Source organism: Drosophila subpulchrella, chromosome 3L (assembly GCF_014743375.2).
Source record: "Drosophila subpulchrella strain 33 F10 #4 breed RU33 chromosome 3L, RU_Dsub_v1.1 Primary Assembly, whole genome shotgun sequence".
In the NCBI taxonomy this organism is placed as follows: Eukaryota; Metazoa; Arthropoda; class Insecta; order Diptera; family Drosophilidae; genus Drosophila; species Drosophila subpulchrella.
The window spans coordinates 4,961,779-4,978,370 of NC_050612.1; the positions used below are offsets into that span (position 1 = coordinate 4,961,779).

The 16,592-nt window shown below is 40.3% G+C and overlaps 4 protein-coding genes across 4 annotated transcripts; 1 reads left to right on the top strand and 3 right to left on the bottom strand.

The window, feature by feature from the left end:
- Positions 1-9,457: 9,457 nt before the first annotated feature.
- LOC119553207 (V-type proton ATPase subunit e) lies at positions 9,458-10,292 on the bottom strand. Its single transcript, XM_037863461.1, has 3 exons — positions 10,078-10,292; positions 9,978-10,025; positions 9,458-9,871 (listed from the first exon to the last, which is right to left on the bottom strand). Exons 1-3 carry the CDS (start codon positions 10,170-10,172, stop codon positions 9,745-9,747), a joined length of 270 nt encoding a protein of 89 aa, XP_037719389.1. The 5' UTR covers positions 10,173-10,292; the 3' UTR covers positions 9,458-9,744.
- Positions 10,293-10,740: 448 nt separating this feature from the next.
- Positions 10,741-11,223, top strand: LOC119554474. Its single transcript, XM_037865390.1, has 2 exons — positions 10,741-10,933; positions 11,015-11,223. Exons 1-2 carry the CDS (start codon positions 10,823-10,825, stop codon positions 11,108-11,110), a joined length of 207 nt encoding a protein of 68 aa, XP_037721318.1. The 5' UTR covers positions 10,741-10,822; the 3' UTR covers positions 11,111-11,223.
- Positions 11,224-12,064: 841 nt separating this feature from the next.
- Positions 12,065-13,630, bottom strand: LOC119554473 (26S proteasome non-ATPase regulatory subunit 4). The gene is made up of 3 exons (XM_037865389.1): positions 13,535-13,630; positions 13,293-13,433; positions 12,065-13,229 (listed from the first exon to the last, which is right to left on the bottom strand). The coding sequence occupies exons 1-3, from the start codon at positions 13,558-13,560 to the stop codon at positions 12,206-12,208; spliced, it is 1,191 nt and encodes a 396-aa protein (XP_037721317.1). The 5' UTR covers positions 13,561-13,630; the 3' UTR covers positions 12,065-12,205.
- Positions 13,631-14,255: 625 nt separating this feature from the next.
- On the bottom strand, positions 14,256-16,476 carry LOC119553906 (pickpocket protein 28). Its single transcript, XM_037864577.1, has 6 exons — positions 16,256-16,476; positions 16,094-16,193; positions 15,783-16,043; positions 15,516-15,726; positions 14,878-15,463; positions 14,256-14,368 (listed from the first exon to the last, which is right to left on the bottom strand). The coding sequence occupies exons 1-6, from the start codon at positions 16,407-16,409 to the stop codon at positions 14,256-14,258; spliced, it is 1,425 nt and encodes a 474-aa protein (XP_037720505.1). The 5' UTR covers positions 16,410-16,476.
- Positions 16,477-16,592: the final 116 nt, after the last annotated feature.

Here is a 16,592-nt window from a genome sequence, read left to right on the forward strand (position 1 = left end):
AGATAGCATGTTTGCCTGGTATTTTTATTGCAATTTTGACAGCTTCGTGTATGGCTATAAGCTCGCTAGAGAGAACAGATGAGTAGTGGGGAAGGAGTCCTGTTTTGATTGTATTCGTTTCGCTGGTTACACTATAGCTGATTATACCGTTGGCCATAGAGTCGTCGGTGTAAAGAAGAGTGTTCTTTAGAGATTGAAAGAGTTGTTTATATATTGTGGGAGATGTGCTGGTTTTGTTGTAGTTGGATAGTGTTGTGTTAGTAGCTTTTTTGATTGGTGCAAAGGGAAGGTGAAGTTGCTTACAAATGGTAATTATTCTTTCTATTGTACTGGGATATTTGAATTTCTTTTTGGAGGTCTTAGTAAGTTTTTTAAGGGGGGTGTCAAAAGAGTGTATAAGTTTTTTTGAAAGTTTGCCTGTTAAAAGTTGTCTATTGTGCTTATATTGGCTTCTATAAGTATAAGTGTTGTCCTAAATGCACCTAGCGCTGATCTGATTGATGAGTTTAGGGAAGTTTTAATACGGTTAATTAGGTGTTTAGGAGCGTTTCCGTAAACGGGCAGACAGTAATCTATTTTTGATATGAGGATGTTTTTTACAATATTGATTAGCGAGGAAGTGTTGGTATTGTATTTGAGAGAGGAAAGGTGTTTAATGATGTTCAGGGGCTTGCATAGTTTGGTTTTTAATTTGTTTATGTGGGTGGACCAGTTGTATCTATTGTTTAGCGCGAGACCTAGGATTGTTGTGTTGTTAGTTTCTGGGATATTTACGGAATTTAGATTTGCAATTATGTTTACGGCATATGTGTAGGCTTTGGCATTTTTCGATTGAAAAATGTCCTATTTCCTGGAAGAGGGAAGAGAGGTCGACAATGGGGTTTTTTCATCTGTTGTGTTCAATAATTGGGTGGAAGTCGTCGGCGTAAGCAGTGAATTTGATTTGTCTTGGAAGGGCTATTATTTTTGTTAGGGAATTGTAGGAAATTAGGAAATGGATGGCTGAAATGGGTGAACCTTGTGGGATGCCATGTCGAGAGGAAAACTGTTAGATAGATTTCTGCCGTTTTTGCTGTTTTTTTCGCTTTCTTGATAGCTCTTCTAATTTAGCGTTTGTTTTTTTAAATTCTAAAATGTTTATTGTGTTTATGTTTCGTTTTAGGAGTTTAAATTTATTGTTTTTTGTGTTTTTTAGCAATGTAAGTTCTTGATTCCACCAGGAGACAGCGTGTTTAAGGGAAAAGGTTGTGTTTTGTGGAATAGCTGTATGAGCAGATTTTACAAGTATTTTTTAATTTGTGCAGCTTCTTTATTAACGTTGCTGTTATAAGGTTCTGTAAAGGAGCTGAGTTGTGTAATGGTGTTGGAAAATAGTTTCCAGTCTGCCTTGGTCAGATTAAAGGATGGCTTGGCGAGAAAGGGATGAGAGGAAGTGCTTGGGAACATAGAAATAAGGATAGGAAAATGATCGCTTCCGTGAAGGTCATCGATCACTCTCCACGTTATTTCGGGTTGTAACGAACTGATTTTGTGTGTCTGCTCGCTACGAGATTCGTGCGGCTAGCTCAGAAGATTGTGTGTTCGTCCCACCAAATTTATATGACGTGACTGCCCCGTAGATCAGTGAGAAAACAAAGGGTTCAAATGGTAAGAGTGGGATTTATTCTCGTGGTATTAGTAAAGCGGGTGTGTGGCTGGGCTGGCTTCGGTATCTCCCTGCTCTGGTTCCGCCGGCTGCTGGTGCTCCTCCTTCTGGATTGTCGACGCGTTGACTCGGCTTCCGCTTGGCTCCTGGGTCTCGGGACGCTCGTGGTGGCCGCCTTTGTTTGCTCGCTGCCTCGGGGTCGCTGGTTGCGCCTTAGACTCGCAGAGAGTTCGGCCTTGTGGGCTTAGGGAAGCGTCACCGTTCTCAGACTAGGGTGAACAAGCCTTGCTCTCCAGGCCGACGCCTTTCGAGGCAATACCTGTCCCTTGCTCTGTCCCGGACGGTCCCGTTAGGTTCTTGCTCAGATCGCGCTGACAGTCAAGGCTGCCGCCAGGAAGCTGCCTAGCAGTTCACTTTGCTTTACCCCTAACGCAGACGAACGTTCCACCCGGCTTCACCCTAATGCTTGACGTCCGCGACGCACCTGCGCTCCCCAATGAGCTCCGCGCGGCGATGGTAACGTGGCTGCCGTAAATGTCTGCTGGCGTCGCTGCCGATGTCCTCTGTCTCCTGGCCAGTAGCTTGTCGTTCTGGCACTCGGGGAGTTGGGCAGTTGCTATTCGGGAACTTCGCCGGTAATCGCAGGGCTCTCCAGGCGACCGCCTCTTAAAACCGCAAATCGATCTACCGCTCGTCCGTCACGCCAGGTCCTGCTTGGTCGGGCAAGGTACGCTGGGTCTCAGACAACTTCCCTCCCCAAGCTGACGGTTCTTCGTCGTAGGACTCTTCCGCTCGTCTCTGACAGACCCGCCGGGCGACTCGCCAGGGTGTGGTCGTGACAAAGTTGGAAAACGAACGCCTTGACTTAGCCGTGTGATGCCTTCCGGAACTCAGCCACTTGTGTCTCAATTCGGAGATTCCTGATGTCCCAATCCCGAACGTCTCGACGTGGCGATCTTGCTCCTTGTATGCTTCCCACGGCGCTGTTTCCGACGACTCGCTTGGTTGTGGCTCCCTCGTAGATTACTTGCTTGACTGACTGTTCACTTGGTACTTTGACTGATCTTGAAGGTTTGACTCCTCGTGATCGACTGATCCAGCTGCCAGCGCTCTGCGGCCTTATATAGGGCCTCCGGGAACCGTTTTTTCCCTTTTGCGCACGGCCCGCTGGATCTCTCCACTCCGGGTCCAAAGTCCGTGCCTCCTGGTTGACCCACTTGTCCTTCACGTACCGCTTCCAATCGATGCTTCGCCCACTGCTGCCGTCCCGCTGATTCCCGTGATGCTTGTGGCACGTCTGTGTGCCGCTCCACCGCCGAGATGTGGCACTTCCTCTCCCGGTCCACAGTTCACGGGAGAGTTCAAAGTCCGGTGGAGTTCCGTTATCCTGTTTTTGCACACGGCACTCTTGCCTTGCCCGCGAAGTCTCCATTCTCTCTCGATCTCCATGCTTGGTCTCCAAACGCTCTCGCTCTCCGTCCTTAGTCTCCAAACTCTCTTCGCCGCGCCGTTACTACGCGAATTCGCCGCGTATCTAGTAAGCGGCCGGCCACCTGCTGCTGCTTCTATTTGTGGGGAGTTATTCAACTCCTCACAGGGTGCTATGTCTGCAGTGGCAAGAGAGAGGTCTATGTGTGTGAATATGTTGTGAGTGGAATAGTGTGTTGGAGACTTGTCCTTAAGGAGTATGTACATAGTCTGATCTGTCTATGAACTTGGAAACAATGTTGCCCCTAGAGTTGGCTCTGGGGTAACCCCAATATGGGTGCCAGCTGTTAAAATCACATAGGACTATAGTGGGTAGGTTTGATGGGGAAAAGACGTTTTGGAGGTTGTTTGTGTGAAATTGTTTGTTGGGAGAGATGTACAGTGGTGCTCATAGACTTAAGCCACTGCCACTACCATAAACTGTTTTCTTAATAACTTTTTTGAACATATTTATTTTGGCCTGCAATTTTTTGCATTTTGCAACACTGCTATTTAAGCAGCTGATCACAGTAAGAAATGACAAGTAGGAATTCGTGGGTTCCCAAAAAATTCAATAAAAGTCAAAAAGGAGTATTGCGCTCTGCTCATATACTTAAGCCACCTTGAGCTAAAATCGTCAAACTTGTGTTTTTTTCCGGAAAGTTGTGCTAGTTATTTTCTAAACTAAAATATTGAATATAAAATACGTTTCCCAAAACAATTTGACCGCTATGGCTAAAAATAAAAATGCAAATCCGGCCGAAAGAAAGCTAATATGGGAACATTACGAAAAAAACACAAGTGTTCTACAAATTTGTAAGACTTTACATTTTTCGCGTGGCAAAGTAAGAAATGTCATTGCATTTTATAAGAAAAATGGAACCTGGGAAAATATTCCACGTGAAAAGCCCAGAAAACCCACTTTAAACGACGATAGACGGATTTCGAAATCAGTAAAGCCGATCCGTTCTTGACTTCGACGCAAATCAGAGGTCAAATGGTGGCAGATTATGGCGTGAATGTGTCGGCGCAGACCATAAGAAGACGGCTAAATGAATTCGGGTTATATGGACGCATTGCCCAAAAAAAACCATTGCTGTCCATTAAAAATGTTAAAAAGCGCCTTCAATTCGCCAGAGAGCATATTCAAAAAGGTCCCAATTTTTGGAACATGATTGTTTGGAGCGACGAATCCAAGTTTAATGTCTTTGGAAGTGATGGTAAACCATATGTACGACGTCCTCCCAACAAACAATTGGACCCCAAGTACACGAAAAAGACCGTTAAACATGGTGGCGCTTCGATTATGGTCTGGGGCTGTTTTACCGCATCGGGCGTAGGTCCCCTAGTGAAGATAGAAGGCATTATGAACGGCGAAATGTACAGGGACATCCTTATTAACAATTTATCTGGAGAATATGCCGATAATTTGCCACTTGCCTGGATATTTCAACAGGATAACGACCCGAAACACACCAGCAAGATAGTCAAGTCGTGGCTTAACCAAGAGGCAATCAATGTTTTGCAATGGCCACCGCAGAGCCCCGACTTGAACCCTATAGAGAACTTGTGGGGAATTCTTAAACAAGTCGTTGGCCAAAAAAAACCAGCAAATAAAAACGATTTGTGGCGATTTTACAAGAGTGGAAGAAAATCACCCCTTAACAGTGCACACGTCTTGTGGATTCAATGCCAAAGCGTTGCTCCGCTGTTCTTAAGCAGAAAGGTCATCCCACTCAATATTAAAGTAAATTAATTAAAAGTATAAGGAATATTGGGTAAATTTTAACTTTTTCAACCATTTTTTTCCAGGTGGCTTAAGTATGTGAGCAGGACATTTTGGAGATGGTCTCAGATTTTTTAAGTTTTTCGTTGAATTTATATTTTTATAACTTGGTTATTCTTCTATTAGAACACTGATACGTAGAACTTATGCGACACAAAAAATTGGAGCTGTGAAATAAAAACTTTTCTTATTTTTCCTTAAAATTCTTGGTTGAAGTCTTGTGGCTTAAGTATATGAGCACCACTGTATGTGGATATTAGTGTAAATTTTGTTTTGGAATTAATCAGAATGGCAATAGCTTCCAACTCTGGGATCAGTTGGTGTTGCATGTGGCAGATAGAATTATGCACCAGTAGCGCTGTGCCTTCGAATGCATTAGTATTGTGGCTGCATAAAAGTGTAAAGTTTACAGGAGTAGGTAGAGATTCAGTGTGAGATATAAGGGTTTCTTGTAGGGCAATTATATGTGGGTTATATTGTTTGAGGAGTATTTGGAGTTCTCGGTAATTATTCTTTTAGCCTTTTATGTTCCATTGAATTATTTTAAGCATTAATCTAGGTAAGTAAGAGTGATTGGTATTTCAATTAATTTCCATATCGCATGAGTCGCTAGAAGCATTCTCAGGCGTAGTTGAGTTTTTTTTGGTTTTCTTAGTGGTGGTTTTGGCTGCGGCCTTGAGGTTTGCGATCATGCGTTTGGACGTGGTAAGCGGTAGGATTTGGACAGTGTTGGTGGTTGGTTTGGGGTGTTTGGTTAGTTTTAGTTTATCTAAGTTATTATCTGTGTTTGTGAGGTCTGCGTATGATGTTAAGGTAGTCCTTGAGGTAGTTGGTCCTTGTTGGGTATGGTTGGGTCCTTTGAGATGATGAGGTCCTGTGTTTTGTTGTGGTGTAGGGTTTGGATGAGTGTGCTGGTAAGTTTTAGTTATTGATGCGTATGAGTGTGGGGTGGTGACTGAGTAACGTGATCGTAAGACGGAGAGAGCAGTTTTGTTGTCGCATTTTTTTGTAGTTTTAATTGCTGTAAGTTCCTGTTGGGTTCCAAATATGGGGCAACTTCTGTTTACAGAGTTGTGAGGATCGGGGGTTTGGTTTTCTTTGCAGTTTACGCAATGTGCGGGTCTTGTGCATTTGTCGTTGGTGTTTGGGTCCAAGTGGAATTCTTGTCCGCACTTATAGCATAGTTTGTTGTTTCCGCATATATTACTGATGTGGTTAAACATAAAGCATTTATTGCATCTAAGGGGCAAGGGAATGTATTCCCTAACATTGGTTTTCTGGTAACCGATCATAATATATTCCGGGAGAGTAAGAGTGTTGAAGGTGAGAATTACAAGGCCGGTCTCTGTAAGAGTACCGTTTTGTCTCTTGAGTATTTTCTTCACGTCGCAAACTAGCTGACTAGATAGTTCTCTTTTAATTATGCTTTCGTCGATTCCTCTAATGTCGTTAGAGTATATGACTCCCTTGGTAAAATTAAGAGAGTTGTGAAGTTGGACGTTGACAGCTATCTCGGCGAAGGCTTTCAGTTGGAATAATCTCTTTGCTTGAAGGTTAGTTTTTGCTTTGATTAGTAGAGTTCCGTTTCGCAGTTTTTCACATACCTCTACTTCACCGCTGCAGGCAAAGTCAATTTGCTTCTTGATCAAGAACGGTGATATATTGTTTAGATCGAGATTTGGATCTGATCTAGATATGGTAATGTATTTAGGGCCAGGTGTTTCTAGGAGTTCCATGTTAATGCTATGGGTAGTTGGAGGACCCCGATCGGGTGGGTCCCCCATCTTGCTGTTGCTGTTATGCTTGGCACTTGCACTTCTTGGACTTGCAGTTTCCGTTTGCTTTTTTATTGTTGTTTTTATTGTATGTTGGTTTGTAAGATAAGCTTTGGATTTGTAACGATGATAGAAAGGCACGACTATTCTCTACGAGAGTGAGTTTGTGACTGATGGTTTTGAGAATATATATAAAGTATTATTTGTTATAAAAACGTATTGTTTTTTTGATTTGGGAAAAAAATATCAAATATATCGATATTTTTTAGTGATATTTTAAATATTATTATCATTTTTTATGATAAAAAAATATCATCGATTCGATATTTTTTTTAATATCTGACAACCCTACTTTTTACTATGCATCGGTGATGACAAACGTTCTGTTATTTACAGACTGTAAGTGCGATAGCAAATAAAAGCTATGCCTCCAGTGAAAGAGGTCTGGTTATACCCGTTACTCGCAGATTAATGGGTATACTAGATTTGACGAAAGATATGTAACAGGTAGTAGGAACCGTTTCCTTAAAGTGTATATATTCTTGGTCAGGATCACTAGCCGAATCGATATGCTCATTTCCTTCCGTCCCTCCGTCGGCATGAACGCTGATATCTCGGAAACTATAAAATCTAGAGTTTAAGGATTAAGCATGCAAATTCTAGAGATTCTTGCAATCGCAAGTGCATTTCCACAGGGTGGCACCCCAATTCGAACTCTCACAAAACGCCCAAAAATCGACTCGCCATTCGCTGGGGTTCCCCTTTTTACAATGCCTCGGTGTGCAAAAAAAAAATTAAATTTTCTTGAAAAAAATTTTAAAAAGTGATCCTGACTATGAATGGGTATGGGAATGAACGCCTTAATTTAAAAACGAGAATGGAACTTACATGGTTGTCTGCATTACCGTCGTCTATTTTCAACTCGAGGTCCTTGTCTGTGTCTGTGATCAGAGGAAAGAAGCCCTCAATGAGTTTTAACGTCTGCGATTCTGCCTTGGTCGTTTGCCTTTATACAGTGACGAACTTAAGTGCGCTTTTCTACCTTTATAAATGTGTTATAAAATTCAACAAATTTATTTTAGATAAAGCGAATAAAGGAAACAATCAAATTAATTTTGTTTCAATAAATTATCTCTTTAAACTAAATTTTTAAAACTAAAAAACCAAAAAATAAGCAGGTTTTGCTGAACTTGGCACACTTGTGTTTTTAATAACTATATCGTTAAAACTTAAACGATTTGGTTGTTTTTTTTTTTTGCCAAATCCGCTTTGGGTCTATATCTTAAGTGGTATAATACTAAATTATTATCATAAAATCAATTTAGTACCTTAAATTACAACAAAAATGGTTATATATAAAAACAAAAAAAAATAAATACCATTATTTCTGCGAAAAATAATATTTTATTTTCAGGATCAGGTTCGTTTGTGAATGGGTCCCCTGAAGCCGTTTTTATCGTTGGGAGCCTTTTATGGCGTTCTAAAGGACTGTAACTATGCAAAAAAGCAAGGCACATAGGACGACACAAAGCTTTAAGTGGCCATGGAGGCAAAGGATCACATAAAAGGACAATGACAACCCTTAGATCTACTTAGCACTGATCTAAGTTTAGGATAGGAAGGTCTTTGGCAAGGATATTTACACAGTAGCCTTTTTAAGGCCATGTCAAGTGCTAAGTACAAGTTTTTTAAACTAGAAAACAACAATTGATTTGTTACGTTAAATTACCGAATCCTTTAGCCACTTAAAATTATTAGTATGTCTCATGAGATGATAAAAAGGCCCCAGAAGCTATTTAAGATACTTAGAAATTGTTTTTCGATCCATAAATGGTTATATTCTTGACCTTTATTATCAGTTGGTTTGTTCTAGCTGCAAAAAACTTGTACTTAGCACAAATTATGTATTCCGTGGAAAAAGAGAGTTTAGATGCATTCCTGGGTACAGTTTATAGACGCATTCCAAATAAATGAGTGCAGAATGTAAATTTTGGGTGTATACAAGCGCACTCCTCTTTTACTGTTTTTACCTTTTGTTCTCTTCTTTTGGAATGTCTCGTTTGACTAGTAAGGCTATGTTCCGTTGCACATTAAAACATTGTAATTATAGACATATCCGACGTTATTAAAAAAATATATTTTTAATAAATTAACATATGTAATAATCATAAATTTTAAAGAAATAAATATATTTAAAAACATTTATTTTACTATTAAATTATTACATTATTTCGAGTGATTTGGTCCTCAAAAGGCTAAGCTATTTAATGTGCTGGTCCTCTTTTCCGCCCCACGCATTTTTTCAGCGGAGACAAAGCAAGAGGTGCGATATCCGACTAATTTGCATTACACAGTCACTGCCTTCTTATGTATACGGTAGAGAACGAGGAGAGATATTTCTTATGCCCACGTAATGGAAACCTGCCGACCGTAAGCAAAAGCAACCCAGGCCATTAAAGATCTGCCGCTTAAGTTTCTGTTCGAGAAATCTCGCGGGTCCTTTCAGTTTCTAGTAGACCCTAAATCCACCAGGACCACCAAAATTATGTTATTTTAAACTTGAGGAAGGACCTGACTTTCGCACTGATTCCTCCAAACTTAATCACTTAGCAATTTCTAGGGCACTCCCGATTAAAGGTTTCCAGTATTATGTTTCTGAAAGATTCCCTGGCTTTAGCGTAATGGCAATTAAAAAACGTATTTTAGGCCAAATTTTTTTACATCAGTCATCTGATCAATAACAAATACATTTATAAATAGTAGTCGTTTGTAAACACTCACAGCTTTAAGTGTAAATTTACTTTATTATAAGTTTCAATCTTCATTTTAAGACACTCGAAGTAATGGGAATGGTTGGCCTAACAAGGCAAGGCAAACTTTAAATTTTTGCACGTACTGAATTTACAAATATGTTGTTTATCTATGATTTTCTATAAGGGACTTGTCCAAAGCGTAATTGCTAATACAATTTATTTTATGCTTTGAACATTAAGTTGAAATTAATAATACAGAATGTAAGAACATCCGGGGTAAAGAAACAATAACAAAACAAGTGAACGAATACAATATGATTAGACGGTGACATCCATAGTGTTTTGGATCTCATTGCCCCACTCGCGGGCCATGATCATGATTTCGTTCATGCTCAGTTTGGGTCCGATCAGGGGGTTCAGCTGCGTCATGTAACAGCACAGCCAGCTGCAATGGAAAATGTCATTGATGGATAAGTCTTGCGATATGGGACAAGAATGGCTGCCCGGGGGCGTAGTTAATCGAACTGCTTGGGCAGGTGCCCTGTACTTACAACAGCCAGCATGTTACTGCGGTGAGCATCAGGCAGCATTGAGTCACCCTGGAAAAAGTTTAGTTAGTGGCTGTCCTCGCAAGTTAAGTAAACAGCTTACCCCCTGTTGGGACCTCGGGCAAAGAAGGGGCAGATGATGCCAATGAAGGCCCAAATGCTGGTGATAACGATCGGTGCCACCCACTCGGAAACCATTTTGCAGGCTCAAAGGACTCGACGCGAAGTGTTTTGGGGCGAAATAAAAATAAAAAGGTGGACAATGCGATCACGGAACTTTTTCTCGAGCAACGAATATCACATGACGGACATGTCCCATGCAGCAGTGCGACCGTGGGCATCTATCGCTCGAATCCGATACAGAAAATGGTCACCCTGAACCGCCTTCTGAGGGTTCTCCACCACTTTTCTAGTTTCCCCCAGTACATTTCACACATTCATTTGTCGATATATGAAAGGTATTTCGAATAATATTAATATTATTTGTTTCATTATTATTATATATAGATATGTTATAATTTAATCTACCAGTAAGACTTAAAATTTTTAAGAGACAAAATCATAGCAATATTTTGTAACAGTCAAAAAACTGAATTTTTGGTTTATAATTTGAACTGTGGCCTTTTATAACTTTGTAATAATAAAACGTATGGATTTTAACATTGCAAACGCCTGGGGAATACCCAAAATATTTGTTTGCAATAGTCACGATGACTTTTCGTGACACGGTGAAAATCACGAGCCATGCCCATCTCAAGAACCGTCTGAATGTCAAATCGTGAAGAAGAAGCATTCTAACCTTACGGCATTGATTTTCGCCAGCGTATTTTCCAAAGAAGATTGTGAAAATGTTCCAAAACAGCGCTGCCCGCCTCCTGGTCCCCGCTATCCGTAGCGCCATGCAGAGCCGTTGCCAGTCGGTCGTTTCCGGACCCCCGACCCAGCACGTCTCCACCGCCGTAAGTTTCAGATGTTGCATAACGAGGATGTGAAGTCCCAGTTGTAAGGAAGAGATTGCTAAACTCGATTTTGACTTGCAGGAGAAGGTGATCCTGGGCGGCGGCATGTGCGCTGCGTCCCTGTTCATTCCCGCATGGGTGCTCTACCACATCCGGGACTACAAGGGCGACAAGTAATCTGGATCCGTAACCCCACATATGTAGTTAATACACCTGCAAAGTAAAGAGTGTCGATACAAGAATAGAGGCCCTAAAAAAGGGAAATAAACTATAATGCATTGAGCCACAAACGGAGTTTGTTATTTATAGTTGTTTATGAAGCCCTCAAAATGTGAGTGAACTATTAAGGGCGTCACTAGTCAAGAACCCACTGTGTAGAATCAAAGTCGACTGTTTGGTTTTTCTAAAAGTTCATAGAAAACAATGTATTTAAATCTTCCATATTTATTAAGATTAAATCCCAAAGTATTCCGCGCATGTCATATTAACGTCAGAGTGTTACCATGAACTTCTGAGAATTTATAAAAATATTCATACGTTCAATTTGTATTCATTTAATGTTTAGAAAAATAACATTTATTTTCAAGCTTAAGCGGCTTTAAAATTTTGGGCTTTAGATTTTTTCTCCTGCTTCAGAAAATAATACCATTGCCAATTAATACACAATAGAATGTATTGAATAGCTATGTACAATGTACATATATTAAAATTAGAAGAAGAAAACAATGAAGGAAGGCGACTTTTGTAATATATACATATGTTTCATCTGCAGTCAGACCTACTTTCATGTTTGTATAAAACAATAAGCTTTATTCTGAATCAAATGACTCTAAATTATACCCTTAAATAATTTATAAGATAAATCTGGAACGTTTTCGCAATATGGACTTAAGAGTTTTCACGGTGTGTAAGTATCTCAAAAATACATTTTTAGCTCTGGAGTATTTTTCCATCTTAAAGGTCTTTTCAATGATTTACTAATCCTTTTTTTTAATGAAAATTGGTCAGCAAATTAAAATATTCAAAGGTTGAATCGAACAATTCTTTTTTTTATAAAAATTAATCAAAAAACTAAATTCAAAGTTGTAAGCTCACACAAGGTTGGTCCCAAACAAAACCTTTCAATGCATACTTAAATCCAGTCAGCAGCATTTCGTGTGTATTTGTTTATATATTTTCACTTGAAGCATAATTTGAAAGAGGGCTACAAATGATTTTAATGGGCATACAAATGCTTTAAACGAGCTTATAAGATATAATCATAGATGCGGTTTACTTTTTCTGCGAGTCCTTGCCGTCGCCCTTTTTGTCCTTGTCCTTGTTAAGCGAACCGACAGCATCGCGCACTGCCTCCGACTGGGGATCAACCCCTGGCAGGTTCTCCAGCACGCTCTGCAAGAAGGCCGGGTCGCCAATCACCTCCGAGTAGTCCTCGTCCACTTCCATGGGAGCATTGGCCTCGTCCGTCTTGGGGCGCTTCGCTTGCTGGGTGACGGTGTCGTCGGGGGCATCCTGCATGGACATCTGCATGGCGAAGGCGATCTGTTCCTCCTCAGTCATGTTAGCAAAGTCCGGCAAGTTGTCCTCGGGTGTTTCGGTTGACAGGGCCAAAGCGCGCTGCAGCATTGCCTCTTCAGAGTTGGCCTCGGTGTCTGCTCCGGCACTCTCCACGTTGCCAGGACCGGATCCCGAGCCACCGCTTCCTCCGCCCGCATCTCCGCCAGTCGGTGCAGCTCCATCTGGATTGGCGCGACGCTGCTCGCTCTCCTGGCGCTGGCGCTGCTCTTCCATCGAGACGCGCAAGGCGAGAGCCAGTTCCGGGTCCTCGTTAGGATCTACACCGAATTCGAAGACATTGCCGCCCAGGCCAGCTCCGCCCAAGCCGTCCTCTCCCAGGATAATGGGTGACGAGAGCAGGGCATCCGACAAGGCGGATCCGCGAGGCACACTGACCAAATGAGACCCAGTGCCGTCTTTGCCGTTCAGTGCATTTATGAATGCGGTTAGGGTCTCGTTGTTGTTGCCATGATCGCCGAAACTAACGATATCCACATTGACCTTCTCCTTCTTGAGGCGCTTAGCCTGCTTTACCAAGTCACCCTCTTCATGATTTATGGGCGATCCCACGAAGACCACGATGCGCATCTTGTGGTTCTTGCCCTGGCGATGCTTCAGCACCAGGTGCGCAATACGAATTCCGGTCAAGAGGTTTATTTCGCCCTTTGGCTGGATCAGATGCATCTTAGAGAAGATGCGGCCCACATCGCTGGTAAGGGTGGCCAGCACTTCCACGGTGCTGGGAAGTAAGCAAAACAGACAATGAGGATAAGGGAAAAGCCGCAGGCATTACCATACTCACTTAGACAAAGTCATCAGGCCAACATTGTTCTCTGGATTCGATCGCAGCTTGGTGAGACAGACCAGGTTGATGCCATCTTTCTGCACGTTCAGACGGGTTGGAAAATAGTCTCCATTGCGCTGGTAGTCGCTGTTATCAAAGCTGGAAAAACACGAATTATGAGTGCCATTGGGCGCGCCATCGCGGTCAGTACGGAAAAACTTGCTTAATCTTTTCGTATTGTCTAAAAAACAATATTTTACCATATCATAGTACTCTCCAGAACCATTTTCGTATTTTTGCTTGTCACTTTGCCACTGAACTGTAATTTCCCAGGGTTGCCAGATTGTTAAGCCTATGCTATCGAAAATAAAATTCAGTTTTGTATGACCGTTGTTCGCTTTTTTTGTTCCATTCCATTTTATTTTAAAAATGCCATATATATTTTTTAAATTATTATTATATAATATTATTATATAATTATGTTAATAATACACAATTTAAATTAAATAATTTGTGATACCCTGATTCCATTGACACCTTACTGCACACTTAGCCAAATTTTCATTTACTGTACACAGGCCCTTTCATAGGCGAAATGGTGTATTTTGATTTAAACGTGTAGAGTAAAAATTAATATTTATATTATATATATATGGGAAAAAGAAAAATTAGAGTTACAGAGACTTGAATACCACATTTCCTTAGGAATATGTGCCGAAAATCCCTCCGTGGGTCCGCCCAACGTATTCATCATATAATAGATGAAGGTGTGATCACTACAATTTTTTTTTGCTTGTAAGAGATTGTATAATTCAAAACATTATTTTATAAAAAATTAAAAATTAGAGTTACACAGACTTAAACACCAAATTTCCTTAGGAATATGTGCACAAAATCCCCCCGAGGATCCGTGAAGATGCAACATCACAATTTTCTTTCCTCGGTAATAAAATATTCTACAATAATAAGAGATTCTATAATTCAAAACATTAACAGAAGCAACAAAGTTAAAATAAAAATTATTATGTATATTATCTCGGCGATGAAGATTACACTGAATCCAATCATTAGGCTCATAATTCCACCAGTTAAAGCTGGAAAGTAAAAGTAAAACTATAAAATTAGAAATATAAGGGGGGATTCCCGTTCAGCAGCTTCGAGACGACACTTTTTTTAACCAATTTTGTTTATGATAAAAAAATGTGTGTTTTGAATTTTCTTTTTGCCGTTCTTTTGAAACACATTTTACTAATACGTTCCTTTAAATACAAAAATTCAAAAAAAAGATAGGCACCTCATACAACCCACAATGTCAACTAGATAAAAAATTCAAAGAACACCACGACGACCGATTTTTAAAATCGGTTTCAAAAAATGTTAGCCAAGGTCACGTTAAAGTTTTCCAAACTTAAGCTTTATAATCGGATTAATCCTCATGCCGTAAAAGGTACCCTCTTTAAAAAAACATTTTGATTTTCGGTAAAATGCATTTAAAGTTCATTTTCTTAGTACTCGGAGACTGATGACAGATATCGAAAGATATCTACGTATTCCTATAAGTATGTGAACGGGCAATCCCCCATAAAAGTAAATAGTATTATACCCATATATTCAGTTGGTCCGGTATACGATGTTCTGACGCTGCTTCTAAAATAATTGTCGGTGTGAAAGAAATTTACTACGGCAAAGTTTTTCCGAATGTAATCACTGGACAAGTTCTTCAAGTAAGTGCTTTGGTCATTTACTTTTTTATGGCTTAATGGTGTGGTAAAAGCATCGGGAAAAAATATTAAGTCATGGCAGCTGGTTAGGCAAAGCTCTTTGCACTGCGAGGTCCTTACGTCGAAAATCTGCGATTCTGCACTATTCAGACATTCAAAGTTAATCACATCGCATATGGAAGCGTTTGGATGAACTAGGGGCAAGTAATAGGGAATGCAGTTACAGACTCTCAGAAAAAACAAAGAATCGCATTCTGCTTCACAATTTCTGCGCGTATAATAGCGATAAAACAGTAGTTCCTGTTCGTCGCTAAAAATACATTGACGCTTCGTCCTATGAATATTCCTTATAGTGGGAAGCGCCTCAAAGCTCCTAGCTATAATTCGAAAACTAGTTTGATGGCCAATCATCACAGGTAATCCCGACTCCTTCATGCGGGGCTGGTCAATCGGATTATAAAGAAGTACCTTGAAAATTATGTATAAATTAGCTGACCAAAATGTGTTCAATATTACAGACTTTAAAGCCCTGACCATTTGTGGAAGAGCAATAATAATCGTTAACATGGCCATTGAGAATAATTTGCAGTCCCATTGCAGTGCCAACTCCAACTGCCGGGCGGGGATAATAAGTAGACGGCAATCTCTGTGGATATCCAGAAATCGGATCCCAATCTACAGCGATGTCTGCAAACCTATCCGACGAAGTGTAGTCCCGGATATAAGGTGATCTTAAAAAAAAAAAATTTCAAATTCTTTTTTCTTTTCTTTTTTGAAAAAAACTAACTTGAATTTGTAAAGATAATATGGATGTAAGAAGTTGAATATACAGCACAAGCCTTCATCAACAAATATTTCCCTGAAGATGTCGGTGCAAGGAATTTGCTGTTGATGGAATGTACAGGACACTATCAGATCTGCGCACTTCTCGGAAACGTTTATTATGAAATTTTGAAATGTCTCATTTCTATGCCGAATATCTGTATATTGCGAGTAATTTGTTTCCTTATAACAGGTCTTTTGAAGCATGGCATATCCAAGGGATCCGCTGGAATTTATAAAATTAATCGTTAAATTATAGACTCGAACTAAACTTACGGCGCCAAGTGCTCTACTTTCGATTTCTTAGCCTGGTTCATATTGCAGACCGTTATTGCCGGGAACGGAATTTTATCAATGGGAGTCATTGTAGAACTAACTGTAGCAAAAATTCCATGTTTTAAACGTAATAAAACTAAAATCAAGACCTTAGACATTTACTTCCAATGATCACTGGCGTGCTGTCCCATTTGTTATAAATTCCAACTGCCAAGTTTACGGCCACAAAAACAACTAGTCCGAAAATTATCATAAAGTAAAGTTTTATCCACCACGGTAAAGAATTATTGCTGATCACGTATTTAAGTACTTCCATTGATGTATTTCGTAGGAACCTGTTCTTTCCTGTTTGGCCTAAGCTCCGTATTTTCCTATGTATTTTTTGCATTATTTTTTTTGACTTAAGTCAACTAACTTGTATATTCTAAAAGAGCTGCCCAAATACTGGTAACATATTTGATTTTGGCTTAACTACTTTAGAGTAGGTTTGGTGTAATAA

Coding starts and splice junctions, on each gene's coding strand:
- LOC119553207 (XM_037863461.1), bottom strand. CDS start 10,172: ATGGTTTCCGAGTGGGTGGCACCGATCGTTATCACCAGCATTTGGGCC. Junction 10,026..10,077: donor GCCCGAGGTCCCAACAGGGG/GTAAGCTGTTTA, acceptor AACTTTTTCCAG/GGTGACTCAATGCTGCCTGA. Junction 9,872..9,977: donor GCAGTAACATGCTGGCTGTT/GTAAGTACAGGG, acceptor TTTCCATTGCAG/CTGGCTGTGCTGTTACATGA.
- LOC119554474 (XM_037865390.1), top strand. CDS start 10,823: ATGTTCCAAAACAGCGCTGCCCGCCTCCTGGTCCCCGCTATCCGTAGC. Junction 10,934..11,014: donor CCCAGCACGTCTCCACCGCC/GTAAGTTTCAGA, acceptor TTTGACTTGCAG/GAGAAGGTGATCCTGGGCGG.
- LOC119554473 (XM_037865389.1), bottom strand. CDS start 13,560: ATGGTTCTGGAGAGTACTATGATATG. Junction 13,434..13,534: donor CTGGAGAGTACTATGATATG/GTAAAATATTGT, acceptor GTGTTTTTCCAG/CTTTGATAACAGCGACTACC. Junction 13,230..13,292: donor GGCCTGATGACTTTGTCTAA/GTGAGTATGGTA, acceptor CTTACTTCCCAG/CACCGTGGAAGTGCTGGCCA.
- LOC119553906 (XM_037864577.1), bottom strand. CDS start 16,409: ATGGAAGTACTTAAATACGTGATCAGCAATAATTCTTTACCGTGGTGG. Junction 16,044..16,093: donor AAAGTAGAGCACTTGGCGCC/GTAAGTTTAGTT, acceptor TATAAATTCCAG/CGGATCCCTTGGATATGCCA. Junction 15,464..15,515: donor CAAATGGTCAGGGCTTTAAA/GTCTGTAATATT, acceptor ATAATTTTCAAG/GTACTTCTTTATAATCCGAT.